The sequence below is a fragment of the Leptonychotes weddellii genome, chromosome 15, assembly GCF_054177405.1.
Source record: "Leptonychotes weddellii isolate Sample4059 chromosome 15, ASM5417740v2, whole genome shotgun sequence".
NCBI lineage: Eukaryota > Metazoa > Chordata > Mammalia > Carnivora > Phocidae > Leptonychotes > Leptonychotes weddellii.
Genome location: NC_138383.1, coordinates 22342029 through 22358360, shown reverse-complemented (window position 1 = coordinate 22358360; position 16332 = coordinate 22342029). Strand labels below are relative to the sequence as shown.

At 46.0% G+C, this 16332-nt stretch overlaps 1 protein-coding gene across 2 annotated transcripts in view; it reads right to left on the bottom strand.

Moving 5' to 3' along the window:
• Positions 1 to 4199: 4199 nt before the first annotated feature.
• KAT7 (lysine acetyltransferase 7) overlaps positions 4200 to 16332 on the bottom strand; it is a 31589-nt gene continuing 19456 nt past the window's right edge. For both annotated transcript variants that reach the window (XM_006748537.3, XM_006748539.3), the window contains 7 exons: positions 14193 to 14384; positions 11638 to 11727; positions 11278 to 11418; positions 10113 to 10206; positions 7589 to 7735; positions 6636 to 6742; positions 4200 to 5882 (listed from right to left, as the gene is read on the bottom strand). In XM_006748537.3, coding sequence (XP_006748600.1) covers positions 5781 to 5882; positions 6636 to 6742; positions 7589 to 7735; positions 10113 to 10206; positions 11278 to 11418; positions 11638 to 11727; positions 14193 to 14384 — 873 coding nt within the window. In that variant the 3' untranslated portion in view covers positions 4200 to 5780. The remainder of the gene's footprint in view (positions 5883 to 6635; positions 6743 to 7588; positions 7736 to 10112; positions 10207 to 11277; positions 11419 to 11637; positions 11728 to 14192; positions 14385 to 16332) is intronic.

The window sequence follows — 16332 nt, the reverse complement described above, 5'->3', positions numbered from 1 at the left end:
GAGCAGGATATTCTTCCTTTTTCCTGATCCACTTCTGTAAGGAGGTAGCTAAGATTCCCAGGCCAGGCAGGGACTTCAGGAGCAATTTGACTGACAGCGAGACAAGCTGAATGGCCAAACAGGGCTCAAACTGGCTCCCAGGCTCCCAGGGTGCCACTGTACGGAATAGGAATAGCGCCCCCTGGAGTTACACAGGGTGGCTGCCCTCGCCAGGCACATCTAGTTCCCAATCACAGGCAATCGGCTGACGGAACCTCTGAGGTCAAACCAAATTCGTTTTCATTTCAGAAGTTCTCTTCCTGCATTTACCCACTGCTGTGTATCGAACCGTGCCAAAACAACGAATGGCTTACAGCAGTCTTTCGCAGTTCCCGAGGTTGGCAGGACTCGGCTGCATTTCTTTGGCTTCTCGCGGCGGCAGCAGGGGTCACGACTGAGGCTGCACTCAGCCGGGAGGGGGCGGGCATTTGGGTGCTAAAGGCTGCACCTTCTTGGCCCTACCCTGCGTGGTCTCTCTTATGCGGCCCTCACCATTGACGGTAGCTCAAGCTTCTGGTCTGGAAATATTTCTGCTGGTTTCCAACAGCCAAAGTGGAAGCTGCCAGAACATTACTTCTGCCACGCTCGATTAGTCAAAATAATGAAAAGTCCAGCCCACACTCAAGAAGGAAAAATCTCTTATTGGAAGAACACATACCCAGGAATGGCAGAAATTGCTGGTGGTCAGCTCTGGAGATGATCTACCACACCAGGTTTGTGTGTATGTGAGACAAGAGTGTAGGTTTCTAATGACTTCGGAATAAATACACAGTGAGCTGTTCCCAGAAACGAGCACCCGGTTAAGAAAGAGCAGCTTCTTGGAAAGAACCGGACTTGTCAAGGAAAAAGGTGTTTATAGCTCACGGAGAACATCTGGGAGGAGCTACGGAGCTGATGTTGCGCAACAGGCAGGTTATTTTCTCCACTCCTGTGCACAAATAAACGTGCCCCCCAGCCCCCAAGTGGTAGCAGCATGACCCGCGTGGACAGGGATTGCACAAGACAGAAGAGACGAACGAGCATCTGGGACATTTGTCACCACCGGGCAGTCCTTTGTTTCGTTCTTGGTGACACGCATTGGCATTTTGTTGGAAGACGCCACAAAGGAAGTGGGCAATTATAGTGCTCCCAGCAGCAGGAAACAGTCTGGAAGACGAGGTCATAAAAGTCTGTAGCAGAAAGTTCTGGGGCAAAAACCCATGGGTCTAGTACTAGCATTCCAGGATCCCAGCGAAGAGCAAAAGAGTTTTTAGAATTCCTAGCACACAGCACATATTTAGCAAAGGAGTTTTCACTTTATTCTAATAACGTGCAGAACCCTGGGCCACATTTTGTATATACCTGCACTTGTGAGGCATGGGAGGAAACAGAGCGCCACAGCGAGCCAGGCCTGCTCCCTTGGTGGTCACTGCTTCACTCAATGGGACCTGTTATTTGAGCCTGCACACGCCAGCCCGTTTAGGGCCTTGGGGTGAGTGAAGGCAGAGTTAATACCTGCTCAAGGAGGCTTTCTGTTCCGAACCAAGGTTTCTTTCTTTCCTTCTCTTAAAGATTTTATGTATTCACTTGAGAATGGCGGGGGGGGGGGGGGTGGGGCGGGGCGCCCTTACGCAGGGAGCCCCGCGCAGGACCTGATCATGGGACTCCGGGATCGTGACCTGAGCCAAAGGCAGCCACTTAACCAACTGAGCCACCCAGGTGCCCCAAACCAAGGTTTCTTATTTGACCCCAGTCTAGGAATGGACTTCAAAGGTCCAATTTCCTGAACTGTAGACAAATTTGAATCATGTGCGTTCAAGAAGATCCAATTCTAGGATTCTTCTCATAAGGTCAGAAGAGAAAAAAGGTAGAAAGGATCGCTGCTGAGAGCTACACTGCTTGATCCTGGCACGGCTCACACAAACCCTGCTTCCGGAATGCCATTTGGCTTAGCAATTGCTCTTCAGACAAAGGCAGGCAGGTTTAGAATTACGCTTGAAGTCACTAATACACCTCTAAGATGTGTTGTGTTCCATTCCATTCTGTATTCCAGAAGGAATGTGTACTGCAAGCAAGCTGTGGTCTTTTCTACTGCCCTTTCACATGTAGCCCCAACCTCGACCTGAACCAACTGCCTTCACATCAACTCCATTCGAGGTCATTCTTAAGCTGAGGCAGGCAATCTGCCCAGAACTGGAGGACAAAACAAAGCCAAGTCAAGTGTCCTCTTACCCCGTAAAGGGTAAACCATATTGTCACCAATCACTTGACTCACTACTCCCCCTTGTGAGAAACGGGAACAGACACAGCATCAGAGGCCTCCTGACAGCTTTAGGAATGGGTTTGGAATCAGAAAATCAGGGCTGGGGCTCCATAACCCAGAGGCAAGACCTCTAAGCCCCCAACTTTCCAATGAGAAAGAGGCAGAGAATACCCACCTTACAGAGGTGTGGTGAGGAGGGAAACCAGTCAAGGGACAGTGCTTACTGAACAGCTTATTCCTAAATCAGCAGCAGTGTCAGATTGGGGAACAGTTGCTGCTTGCTGGGTCTCTGGTCCCCAAATGCTACTTACAGGATCAATTAAAATCCCTTCTTTCATCTGAAAGCTTCTACCAGTTCCATTATTTTTCTTGTAATGGAAGCCACTAGAAGCATGGGGGCCTGTGGCCGAAGCCAGGCAACCTACCTAAAAAGGAAAGGATGATTAATCATTACGGAACTAAAAAAGTAGAGAAAGCAAATGGTAGAGGGGAGGGTGGAAGTTCTCAAGTTGGAGAGACCAAAATGAGTTCTCTGCCCTCATTGCTGTCACCTTGGGCTCCCGGTCTCCTCCTGCCAAACCAGTGTGAATGTCTCCTGCACTGGGGCTGACGTGGGGGTCAGAGGAGGCAGGAGGAAGGCACCCGGCAGCGCCAAGCATATAGGAAGCAACCAGCACGTCAGGGCTCCCTTCGTCCTCCAGATAGAGTGGGCGCTTCTTCTTAAAGGGTTTCGGGAGCTGGACCCAGGAACAGTTCTGCACTTGCTCTGCTAAGGAAGGAGCCCAACAGCGGACTTGCTCTCATGCAGCTAGAGTCGGAGGGGACAGTTTTACACAAAGTTGCTAAGGAAGTAAATTCTGTTTCCATACCTGTGAGGTATTTAAACCAGAGAAATCTTTTTATTTTTTGGTAAGGCAAGTTGGGTGGCAATCAGGAGTCTTGGGGGCCCGACAGTGCACAAAACTTCAAGTGCCCTGATCCCTCAGCATCTACTCGCATGGTTCATTATCATCTACCCTTGTATTTTCAGAATGTGAGGGAGCAGAATTTCCCTTCATTACAAATATCTAGAATGGGGAGATTTGGGTATATATCAAACAGTGTAAAAAGGGTCTTTCTGTAACCTCAAGCTTCTCTCCAACCCAGTCTCCACCCCCAGTAAGTGGCACACAGGACTCTAACCTTACAAAGGAGAACCCCTAGTTTATCCACCAGGATAGGTTCTCAACCCTACTATGCTGAGCAAAACCACCCCAGCAAATACAACTTCCAGCATCCAAGTAAGTGCCGGCCCGTTTGCCTGCACTGGATAAATGCTGCAGGACAACGCAGCTTCCAGAAATCCTCTCAAGCTGGGAGAATCCATGACTGGGGGGCGGGGGGACAATGTTCACTATTGGCAAATGAACTTGGGAGACGAGGAGGGATAAACCTGTCCCCACCCCATCCCAAGTATCCACTGTACCCCATCTATCCTAACTTCCTGCCAGTGCCCTTGCCCTTGAAATCACAGGAAAATGAGCTTAAGAATGAGTAGCACTGAGGCGCAAGGCTGGCTTGGTTGGAGGAGCATGCAACTCTTGATCTTGGGGTTGAGTTAGGGTCCCACATTGGGCATACAGCTTTAAAAAAAAAAAAAAAAAAGGAGTAATATTGACTTGTCATCACTATGCATACCCATTAGCGGCAACCAAGCGAGGCAGAGAATTCTTCCCACCAACTAGACAAGTTCAGAGTAATCACTCCCTCTATAGATAGCCTGCATCAGAGGAAAAAAAAAAAATCCCACAGCCACAAACCACATCCCTCAACAGTCACCTCACCGCCGGGGAAAATAACCGCCCAGTGTGCTCACTATTAATGGCAGGTGGGCTGCGCCCTTCGCAGACTTAAAGAAGAGCCCCTGAGTGAAACAGGCTTGAGCAGAGAACATGCTTTATTGAGGAGTAGATATAGAACAGCACATTCTACCACATGTGGGGAAGGGTTAGCTTCGGTAAAAGACCTTTACCCCTTAAGAAAACCCCCAGTGAAGTTGCTTTTGGATAAACGTTAACAGTGACACTGAAACTGGTGGGGGGCTGCCACTGACATGCTGAAAAGGGGCTCCCCCCAACCCACAGTGAGTATAAGTAGTGTACAGAGAGGACAAGAGAAAGGCACAAATGACCAGAGTTGGGACCGTGGGGAGGGCTCCACGCGAAGACAGCAGTGTTGGAGACCAAGTCGGGAAGGGGAGCACATGTCCTACATCCAAAGCTGCCCCAAGATAGCGGGTTATAATGGGCCGGAGAGAAATTAGAGGGAGCGGCTCTTCCTTTGCTTGAAACCAAAAATAGGAGAGCAGAGAATGGGGCGGGGGGAGGGGGGGTGTCAAATCCCAAAAAGGAAACGGAGTTCTTGGAAGGGCAGGAGCACTTCAGTCCCGGAAGGGAGGGTGAGGCACTGTAGAAGCAAACGCTGGGAGGGGGTGGGGGGGGCGGCACTCTGCCTTGTTGAGTCATGGGCTGAGAGGAGATGTGCAATCATTTCCTACTTCTCTGAGGTGGTTCAGGCAAAAATCAATGCAACTGAGGCAGAGAAGTACAGGTGGGCCAGATCAGAGTGACAGGTACCGGGGAAAAGGGCTCTGCAGTCTTACGAACTGGTTAGCATGCAGCATGAAAGGGAGCACCGGACATTGTTTGGCCCCCGCAAACGTAAAAAGGGGCAGGGGGTCACAAGAGAGGAAAACACTTAGGGCTGGGCACTTTCTGGTGAGGCAAAAAGGACTCATTTCCTTCCACCAACACGCTGCCCACTGGTGAACTCAAATCAAAGTACAGAATCACCACCTGTCAATTCTCTCCATTTCATTCAGATAAATTATGTGCAGTTACCAAGACGAGTCCCTGGGAGAGTCTTAAAAAATACTGGTCTCTCCTCAGCTTGACACTGATCAAAAACCGGTCTTTCAATAAAAATGGCAGAAAAACTCAAAGTGAAATAAAATCCAAAGGGAATGGACCCCTCCCAGTACACACAGTCAGAAATGTTACCTCTTCCCTGCTCTTCCAAAAAAAACACACGTAAGGAGTAATTGGAAAGGTCCTGGTGGTGGCAAACCATGGTTTGGAAGTCTGGTGACCGGGCAGCAAGAAGCACTAGTACAAAGTTTAGAAGACACAACACAACCTCATGGGGCTAGAGGACATGAGGAGAACCAGTGACTGGACAGGTACAGTACCAAACAGAACACCTTGGGTCAGTGCTACAAGGGATCTGCTCTCAAGTCTAACAGAGATCCCATCCGGGCAACCTCACTGAGGCCGAAACAACAGTTCCTCAGAACCAGCGTCTGCAGTGAACACGAGGGTCGGAGCCAGGACAGTCCTGAGGGGGATGGCCTTCCCAAAGGATACTGTACTTGCCAATCACAAGAGCAACAGAAATGACAGACAGATCCCTAGGGTACGGATTCCTACTGCTGGGGTTCGCTGGCTCAGAGTAACAGGTCACTTTAAGTGCCCTTGGGAGGGGTCCATTTTAAACAGCTTGGATCCATGGTTTTATTGGAGTTGGATCTTTTGGCCTCTTTGGCTATCCACTCGTCAATCAGGTCCTGCGGGAGAACAATAGGAAAAATGACTCTACATTCAACGAAAATGTCTTTATTAATATACTAATGGTAATAATACACCAAAGGCATAAAAGACTATCTTTTGATTTAGAAAATGTTTTCCTAGAGAAACCATTTCCAACTGTCCTCAGGAAGAACTAAAGTCATTCTTCAACATTCACCTTCCCTTATACGTGAGTCAACTAAAACAAATTAAAAGTGGGCATGAGTTGAGATGCCATTTGTTTAAAGAATTTAAAAGCACTTGCATGCCGACTCTTGGTTTCGGCTCAGGTGGTGATCTCAGGGTTGTGAGATCAAACCCAGCATCAGGCACCATGCTCAGATATATATATAAGTATCTTTTTTTTTTTTTCTAAAGTACACTTCCACAAAGATATTTTTAAATATCTTTAAAAAAGAAAACAAGTGCACAAGCCCTGCAGTTTATGAGGATTCTGCTCCAATCTAAGAAAATCATCAGAAGTGCTGTGTGACACAAAGCTGCTTAACTGAGCTCCTTTGCTTGTGTCATCCAAATTTGAGACAGGAACTTACTAAAAGCTTCAGATAAGGACAAGATAAGAAGCCTAACAGGCTCACTGCACGCTTTAAAAAAAAAAAAGGTACATGCAGGCAAACTGCCTTAAGGAGAGAAGGCAGCTTTTCGAGTATTAAGGCCCCATTTTGCTCTGCTAGGCCTCAAGAGACATTTAGCACTAAGCCAGCAGCTGACAAAAACTTCAAAAACTTTACCTGTCTCTTTAAAACTAGGTGTTTTCCTTTCCAGTACTTGAGCATCTGAAGGGCTTGCAGAGTGCTGACAATGTCCACAGGATTCACAGCTGTCTCCTGGCTAATTTCTGAAATAGAAGCGCTACTGAGAACCGGGCCAAAGTGCAGACCCCCACCTTCACCGACCCCCACCAAGCCAAGCCCCCCACCTTGCTTACAGGAAACCCAGACGGTTGAAATCTGATACTTAACCCAACCTGTTCAGAGAAAGCTTATGAAGCATTTATTTGACCAGTCCTAATAACTACAAAAGAGAAATACTACAGCAAGAAATCACTCTGACCTGTATAGAAATCAAGGTCAAAGACAGACTTGACTAATTCTTGTACCCTTACATAAATATACAGGCATGTCTTATCAGCTCCTATGTTTGCCAAAAGACTTGGAAAAAAAATATTCACGTTTTTCCTCCTTCTTGACTTTCATTAAGAATTAAAGTGTTAGGGATGCCTGGGTGGCTCAGTCGTTAAACATCTGCGTTCCGCTCAGGTCATGATCCCAGGGTCCTGGGATCGAGCCCCGCATTGGGCTCTCTGCTCAGTGGGAAGCCTGCTTCTCCCTCTCCCACTCCCCCTGCTTGTGTTCCCTCTCTCACTATCTCTCTGTCAAATAAATAAATAAAATCTTAAAAAAAAAAAAAAAAGAATTAAAGTGTTAACCACCCCAGGTTTGTAAAACCAAAATCATATAGCCATTCCCAAAGGGCCAAACGCTCTGGAATCCTTAGGCACTTTCCGGAGGGTCTCTGCAGTGGCCCACATCCAGTGGGCCTTCCGTTCTCATATTCAGATGAAGCACGGAAGGGATATTCTCTTTGCAGGTTACCAAGCATAGCAGGGCCAAGTAGAAAAGCCGGAATGTTCAGTGGCATTAACACCTTGGGTACCAACTATCCTAAAGAGCCAAAAACCAACCTTTGATAGAAATCTCTTTGCCTTGGAAATTATGCAGGTAACGGAGAAGCACTTCTTTCCAGTAACTGCGATAGCTTATGAGCCCCAGGTCGGAGAGGGGACGTTCCGGGGAACCGACTTTTTCTTCCACTTTGGAAAGTAAGTAACCTACCGAGGAACAAAATGCAGGCACTATTTTATCCTAATCACAAACACCACTGTGTCAACATGGAAGGCTTGAGGACACGCTGCTTCACAGTACCAACTAGGGGTCGGACATTCAATACGGGGCGGCTGCTGTACAGCATGCTGCCTTGGGATAAGCCAAAGGGGAAGAATGGGGTGTTTGCACTTAGTTGTACCAGACATTAAGAAAACTCTGGAAGGTTTCACAAGATAGAAACTTTAATAACAATGGTAATCTGTAGGTGTGTGCTAGGAACAGAGATGGGAAGCCATTTCATTATGTCACTTTTTATATTTTTTGAGATTTTTCGATTTTAAGAATAGATTATTTCAGTACTGAATCTCCTGAAGCCTCTGGTTCTAACATCTCAACGACTAACATTAAATATTATGGGGATGCAGTCCACAAAATCCACATTCCGCAAAATGCTAGTGGAAAACTAACATGCTTTCAACAAATAAATAGGAAAGAAATACAGGAAAGAGATGGGAGTGGGAACTTTCAGATTAAAAGTGATTTACAAGCCACATCGATCAATCCCAATGTATCAATTCTATTTGGAACTAAGTAAAATAATTACATGTATGTTTTCTTTAAAAGGAACAAAAATCACAAAATCAGGGAAATTTGAATACTATAACTTAGAGTTATTAAGGAATTTGGAGAGGTTTGGATTTTTTTTAATGTGAAATAGAGCTTATCTTTTAGAGATGTGAAAGTAATTGAGGTTGAGAATGGAGGTAAAACAAGATTGGCCGTGAAACGCTAATCATATGTTACAAGGTCTTTTATTATCCAACTATTCTACACTTGTATGTATGTTTAGAAATCTACATAAGGGCGCCTGGGTGGCTCAGTTGGTTAAGCAACTGCCTTCGGCTCAGGTCATGATCCTGGAGTCCCGGGATCGAGTCCCACATCGGGCTCCCTGCTCAGCGGGGGGTCTGCTTCTCCCTCTGCCCTCTTCCCTCTCGTGTTCTCTGTCTCTCATTCTCTCTCTCTCTCAAATAAATAAATAAAATCTTTAAAAAAAAAAAAAGAAATCTACATAAAATCAAGTTTACAAAATAGGTGTCACCTGTTCCAAGATACAGGGCCCCCTCCTCCATGGATTATGCCTCTTCCTGATTTCATCACTTCCCACAGCTGGGAAGTGATGGGCTAGAAGGCTAACTCTAAGAATTGTAATTCTGACTAAAATCTCATAGGACAGTGAACACTGAACAAAATACAGTTGATTCTCATCACTTACAGGAGTTACATTCTACAAAGTCACGGCAAGCACTAAATTAGCAAACACTGAACCACTGCTCCTAGGGGAAACAGGGTTAGGTTTCTGTAAGCCTCTGGTCATATTTTCATCAACCCATCGTTATGGTCACCTTGTTCTGTGTTTCTGTTTAATAATGCCTTTTTAAATATACATTGTTGACTCATTAGCATCGAACTCCCGGCCAACAGCACAATCACCTATGCCTAAATGAAGCCTAATACGGGTATTTTCTCTGTAAGACACACCCCACAGCCTTTGTAGATGGCATTTCGGCGCTACACCTAGGGGCCATTTAAAATCAGCAACAAGGGTGCCTGGGTGGCTCAGTCAGTTGTCTGCCTTCAGCTCAGTGGGATCCAGGCTAGCGTCGAGCTCCCTGCTCAGTGGGGAGCCTACTTCTTCTCCTTCTCCCTCTTTCTCCTCCCGCTCCCCCCCGCCTGCCCTGCTCATGCTGTGTTTCTCAAATAAAATCCTTAAAAATAATAAAATCAGCAACAAAATGCACAAAAATATGAAAAGCACGGCACTAACAGACTGCAAAAAAACATGTGGTTACACTGAGAGCCGAAACAAGGCACCTGCTTGTTTGACCAGAGCGGAGAAAATGTGGTGACTTCCTTCTTGCTGCTGTGTGCATGTCCACAACTGACTGCAAAAGTGACAAGAGTATGGATTTGGGGATTACAAATAAATTCGAAGAGGCAAATTCCCAAATACAGAATACACTACTAAAGAAGCCCAAAGCCTCTATCAGGTATAGGGATTGCCACTAGAAAAGTCCTTACAAAACTGCCAATCCCTAATCCAGGAATAGATTTGAAGCCTTATGCATGTATGTGCTGTTCCTAAGTCTCAAATGGGGATAATCCTCATGAGCTTTCTTTCCTATCCTCTATTTCCCCCACTATCAGGTAGCAACTGAGTCCTGTATTCACGGAAGATTCCAGGTAACACCCGGCTGACCAAGGACATTCAGATTCTGTCCACATAGCCGTTCACCTGCTGCACGCCGGGAACTACAGAGACCCAACCGTTCCTGTCGCCCCTGCAGCTTGCGGAGCCCAGGCCGGAGCAGTCCCACTTACTGAAATCGATGAGCATCTTGCCATAGCCCTGTCTCATGTACTGAGGCATGGTGAGGATACACGACACGTTGTAGTTGAGGAATGAATTCTTTTCCTAAAGTCAAGAGCAAAACAGATGACAGCACGTCAGGAGGGTTTGGAACCCGAGGTGTCAGCAGTCCCACAAACGCAAAAGAAGGCTGCTGGCAAACGGTCTGGTTAAGCAGTCCCAGGGAGTGGCTGTCACGCTCACAGCTGGTCCGTGCACACCGTTTCCTACGATGGCCGAAGCCAGCCATGCCAGGCTCTCCCTAGCTCAGAGACCAGTCTCATTTTAAGAGGGCTGAGTTCCTTCTAGTCACAGAGCAGGGCAAGGTCTGACTGCTGAGTTGGTCAGGGCAACCCTCTGTAAATGTAATCTTTCAAAAGGGGGCTGCCTACTGGAAAAGAGGGATCCCCGACAGTAAGCCCCCAGTCTGGAAGGGAGCCAACAATCAAATCACATACGGTACGGTTCCCTTTACACAAAACGCTCAGGACAGGCACACTTACAGAGATGGGGCTGACAGTGGTGGAGGGGAAATGGGCAGTGTTGCTCCGGGGGTGCTTGCTGGGGTAGGGAGAATGGAGCGAAGGGCCTGCGTGATTACTGCACTACACTCTGACCGTACAAAACCGCTGAGTCATGCGCTTTAAATGAGTCAAGTGTGTGGCATGTGAATTAGATTTCAATAAAGTTCCTAATAAAAAGTCAGAAGCAAAACCTGGCCTTCAGCCTTCAAAGGCACAGTGGCCTTATCACAGAATGAGCCCAGCTAGAAAACCAGGCGAAAGGAATATATTCCTGGTTTTAGGCTAATAACAGAGGGCAAAGCTAGGAGCGCTGGCTCGACTACAAAATGTGGGCTTCAGGGTTAGCAGGCAGGGCCTTGGACAGTAATTAATAGGTAGCTCTAACCCACGAGTCCAGAAGTGAATAAACCAGAAGCTTTTAATAAAGAATTGCAAACTTTCATTAAACAATCTTTGATACATGGATTTTTGCGACCCTCCTCCCCAATCCTTAAGGGAAGGGCTGTCATTGCCCAGGGTACAGCCTCTTCCTGTCAGTGATCCGGGTCCCCAAATGCCAACATCAATCACCCTGCTGGGGCAGGTAGCTTCTTAATCTCCAGATCCTGCTGACCTTGGAAAAATATCCAATCAGGTGACAGCCGGTGTTGTCCGCTTCTGTCATAACATAAAACAGGAAGGGTTCCACATCATAATATAACGTCTTATGGTCCAGAAAAAGCTTGGCCAACAGGCACAGATTTTGGCAGTAGATCTGGAAGCAGAGACAGAATTCATGCATGGGCCAGTGATTCTTAAATTTATCAGATAAAGGCCTAAAATTAAAGATCATATCATCATTGTTGATGAGGCAGCAAGTGTGCTTTGGTCCACAGCAGAGTCCTATCTTCTTTACAAAGGGGAGATGGAGACAGAATAAATTGCTTCCAAGACCTGTGAATATACACCCTCCACCACCACACCTCCTTCTTACCTTGTTTTTCTTGCCATCCACTTCAAACACGGAGATGGAGCCTTTACGATAGATCTCATCGCCAGGTGGGTGTTTCCACACACATTTAGCCTGCAAGAGAATGGAATTTGTATCAGGGAAACAAACCTTCCCCAACAAGACTGCTGCTCAAAAGGAAAAATGAATCACAGGTCAAATTTAGTTAGTGGAGGTGACAAGACAGCTGGACACACTTGAGAATGTACGGCAAGAGTTGTTTTTTTGTTTTTTGTTTTTTTTAGTAAAACAACAGCTTCTAAAATCATAGTCTAAAACAAATAGTAATGTGTTTATGGTATTTTTATAGCAGTTTAGGACAAGTTTTCTAGATCATACTCTGGCCCTGTTTCAACCCAGGAGATTAAAATCATCTACTACGTAAAAGCCAGATAAATAAAAAATACCCTCGATTCTAAAACGCCCTGTGCCAACAGGAAATTCTTAAGCAGCTTATTTCCAGCAGCTTAGAGTTGCTAAGGAAAGGTAGGAATACTTGATGTTCACCTTCACCCGTAAACTTTGTTACCACATAACCATTAGTCTTTTCTTCAGATTAGAAAACAGGCCCGTGACAATAAAGACTAACCCCTACCAAAGCGTTCCCTTTGTTATATAAGGAAGATGAGCAAGTCCTTCTGTGGCTTAAAAAAAAGGCAAGGCAGCCTGGTTCAGAAGCAAGAAACTGCAGGGGTAGGTGGGCATCTGGCCACAAGGAGGCACAAAGAACCCCTTTCCTCACCCTCAGTTGCTAAAGGATTTAATGCAGCCAGTCAGCCATTGCTGGAAATACGTGAATTCTTACAAGGTTTTATGTAAATACATTAAATAGTATCATTTAGGAAGCAGATGTATATGGAACACTTTCTACTAAGTTTTATTGTGACTTTTGGTCAACTCAAGAATCACACCCCAATTGTCACATGTAAATCCAAATACTAACTGGAATTGCTTCAAGAAAGCTCCACCCCTAGGCTTATTCCTATATCCACCCGTTTATTCATGCTGGCTCTTTCCAACAATAACCCAACTAATACAACAATTGTTTAGAAACAAGCCCAACTGTTGGCCGAATGGCCAAAGGTGGCCCATTTCAGCGACTACTCATGAAGCAATGGGAATCAGAAGTGTAGACAAAAATACAGGTTTTCATTTCCTGAAAATCAGTTTTTGTACCTCCCGTAATGCAGATCCTCAAATATTCAAAACATTTACTTGACCCTCAGATTTATTCAAACCGTTTATTTTCCGCGCCTACTATTGTGTCTTGCCCTTTTGGGCTATTTTATTGGTTAATGCCACTAAATAACCAGAAACAAAAAGGAAGAAGTAAAACCTAAACAGTAAGCAGTTCACATCAGTAAAAATACCAGCCTTACTTTCACACAGGAAAACCGGATTTTAGTTTATTTCCATGGTCCACAACCACGGAGACCAGTCCTCTGCTACCCTCACCCCTGTGGCCTAGCGGCCCCACCAATCCTTCATCCCTCAGTCGCTCTCCCCCCACCCCCCCGGGTCAAGCCGAGTGTGCAGGAGTCTGGAGGGCTGAATTCACAGGGGCGGTTCTGGGCCTCAACACTACAAGAGTATGGGTTCCAGAGATGAGAACACAAAATGCAGTTATTCCCCAACCCAACTGGGGACAAGAGTAGAAGGATAGGAACTCTGGGAAAGCCTGGGCCGTAGATGTTCAGCATACAGAAAACCTGGTAAATAAAGGTGGAAGGGGATGGAAGGAGGGACACCCTAAAAGGTCTTAGAGCCAAATTACGCTGGGATGACAGAAATAGGAAAAGGAAGGTGTCCTGCCCAAAAAGCTCCTTCCTCTCTTCCCCATCCCTGCTCCTAGAAATTCCCTTATTTAAGACAAGTTTTTCATTCTTCAGCTAGGAAATGAAAAATGACTTAAAGCTACAAAATACCTAGTGAGCATATTTATGAACAATAAAATGAGTGTCACATCTTTCTTCCTATTTGAATAGGAAGGACAATGTTCAGGAACCAGAAAGCACTAAACTTGGGAGAAGGCACCAAAGCACCCATTTTGTTAATTTCATAAGTTATCTCCTTTAAATACGCATTCATTCAACACACATTTACTGGGCACTTCCTGCCCTCGCTGGTTGCTAAGGATACAAAGTGCGTCACATTGTCCTTGCCCTGTCTAATGAAGTCAATCTAATGAAGTCTACTTGCTTTTATCTAGTTTGGGACACATAAAAACTGTGGGCAGAGGTAACTGTTATCCCAAGGAGAAATGGCAAAGAGCAGGCAGCAAGAAAAAAGACAAGTCAATGTGTGTGACAGGATGTGGTTATGGGACATCAGCTGCTTTGGGTGCCACATGGCACCAGCCAGGCCACAGGCTGAATCCTCCCCACCCTGAAATGTGGCTTTCCATTTCCAATGCCTTTGTGCCATTACTATGGACCACTGAGAGAGGAAGGCTTAGAGATGGAGATCATCCAGGTAGAGGTCAACATCTAGAGCTCCTCTGGCTCATCACCATCATGATCAGAGAACCCCAGACAGCTTACCATGTGTCGGCGGAGTATCGTTTGGCTCTTCATGTACTTTAAACAGAATTCGCACATGTAGAGACGTCCCAGGCGTGCATATTCTTCGGGATAGGGAGAATGGTACCAAGTATCAAGCTCATAACGACCAAAAGCAATTGTTTTAATCATGTTGCTCCCCTCTGTGATTTGGCCTTGCAGCCTTAACTTCTCCTATTGTAGAGAAGAAATCAGAAAGAGGATTGCAATCAATCATCTTTGCTTTTAAAAAGCCTCTAGTATGCTTGTTTGTATGCCACCATGCTAGGCTAGGAGAAAAAATAGAATTGCCTTCGGGCGCCTGGGTGGCTCAGTCGGTTGAGCGACTGCCTTCGGCTCAGGTCATGATCCCAGGGTCCTGGGATCGAGTCCCACATCGGGCTCCCTGCTCTGCGGGGAGCCTGCTTCTCCCTCTCCCACTCCCCCTGCTTGTGTTCCCTCTCTCGCTGTGTCTCTCTCTGTCAAACAAATAAATAAAATCTTTAAAAAAAAAAAAAAATAGAATTGCCTTCTAACTCATGAGAAACTTGCCCTAAAGAGGGGTACCGGGCGCCTGGGTGGCTCAGTTGGTTGGGCGACTGCCTTCGGCTCAGGTCATGATCCTGGAGTCCCTGGATGAGTCCCGCATCGGGCTCCCTGCTTGGCGGGGAGTCTGCTTCTCCCTCTGACCCTCCCCCCTCTCATGTGCTCTCTCATTCTCTCTCTCTCAAATAAAAAAAAAAAAAAAAAATCTTTAAAAAAAAAAAAAAGAGGGGTACCTACCTGGACACAGATAGTCAAGATGGCTTCTAGAAAACTCACGATCTACACTGCCTGGAAACACAGGTCTCAACAGACTGTGGCTTTTCTCTGCTCCCTACCATGCTGTGTGGGCCTCGTCTCTAGAACCTCAGAACAAGTCCTTGGTAAAATTTTGTTTTTAATCAGCCTACACCAAACTTCTTTTTTTTAAAAAGATTTTACTTATTCATTTGACAGAGAGAGTGAACACAAGCAGGGGGAGTGGGAGAGGAAGCAGGCTCCCCACGGAGCAGGGAGCCCGATGCGGGGCTGGATCCCAGGATCCTGGGATCATGACCTGAGCCGAAGGCAGACGCTTAACGACTGAGCCACCCACCAGGCGCCCCACCAAACTGTTTTATAAAGGCAATCTATCACAAATACAAATGCCCCACCCTTACAAAACATTCTAAAACCAAACAGAAAAGATTATCTAGAATGTGCTTTACTACTTCTAAAACTGTATGGATCTGTGTGACATAAATCCACAAGTATATGGGGCCATCCTCTCAACGCAGGTCCCTGAAAAAATATTTTTGAAACATGGACAATGCTTTAATACTGTAATCTAAACTCCAGATAAAGTAGAAAGTATTTTTGGGTATCAATCTCTACTCAGTGGCTAGGAGCTGACTACAGGAAGAAATTTTTTTTTTTAAGGTTTTACTTATTTATTTGAGAGAGAGAGAGAGCACAAGAGGCGGTGGGGTCAGAGGGAGAAGCAGACTCCCCACCAAGCAGGGAGCCCGACGCAGGACTCAATCCCGGAACCCCAGGATCATGACCCGAGCCGAAGGCAGTAGCTTAACACAACTGAGCCACCCAGGCGCCCTACAGGAAGAATTTTTAAGCCTAACCAGGTGGAGAGCTGTGATAGGAAATGCTCTGCTCCAGAGCAGGAGAAAGCAGCTACCAAACCCTGCCTCCTCCAAGTTTCCAACAAGTCGAGGATTTGTGAATGAAGTATTTGATATAATTAAAAAAAAAAAAAAGGGTAAAGAGGATAATCACTCTACAAGCTAAATTTCCCTCAACACATTTAATCTGTTAAATCAGAGGTACCACAATTCTTTTAAAGCAACCTTGTTGAAAATTCTGCCTAGGGTACGAAAACTAAGTGAGACTAACCGTAAATAAAAACCAGAACAGAAAACCAGCTTCATAGATAAAATGTGGCTGGTCAAATATTAATTTCCTTTATAAAACAACCAACCACAGCCTTTTCCATTATTCTTCACTGTTCTCTTAATTCTTTTAGAGCTAGACTGGAGGGCTGAGGAAACCCTGCAAAGGCTAGTTCCTGGGCGGGGGGGGGGGGGGGGGGGGGGGGGGGGGGGGGGGG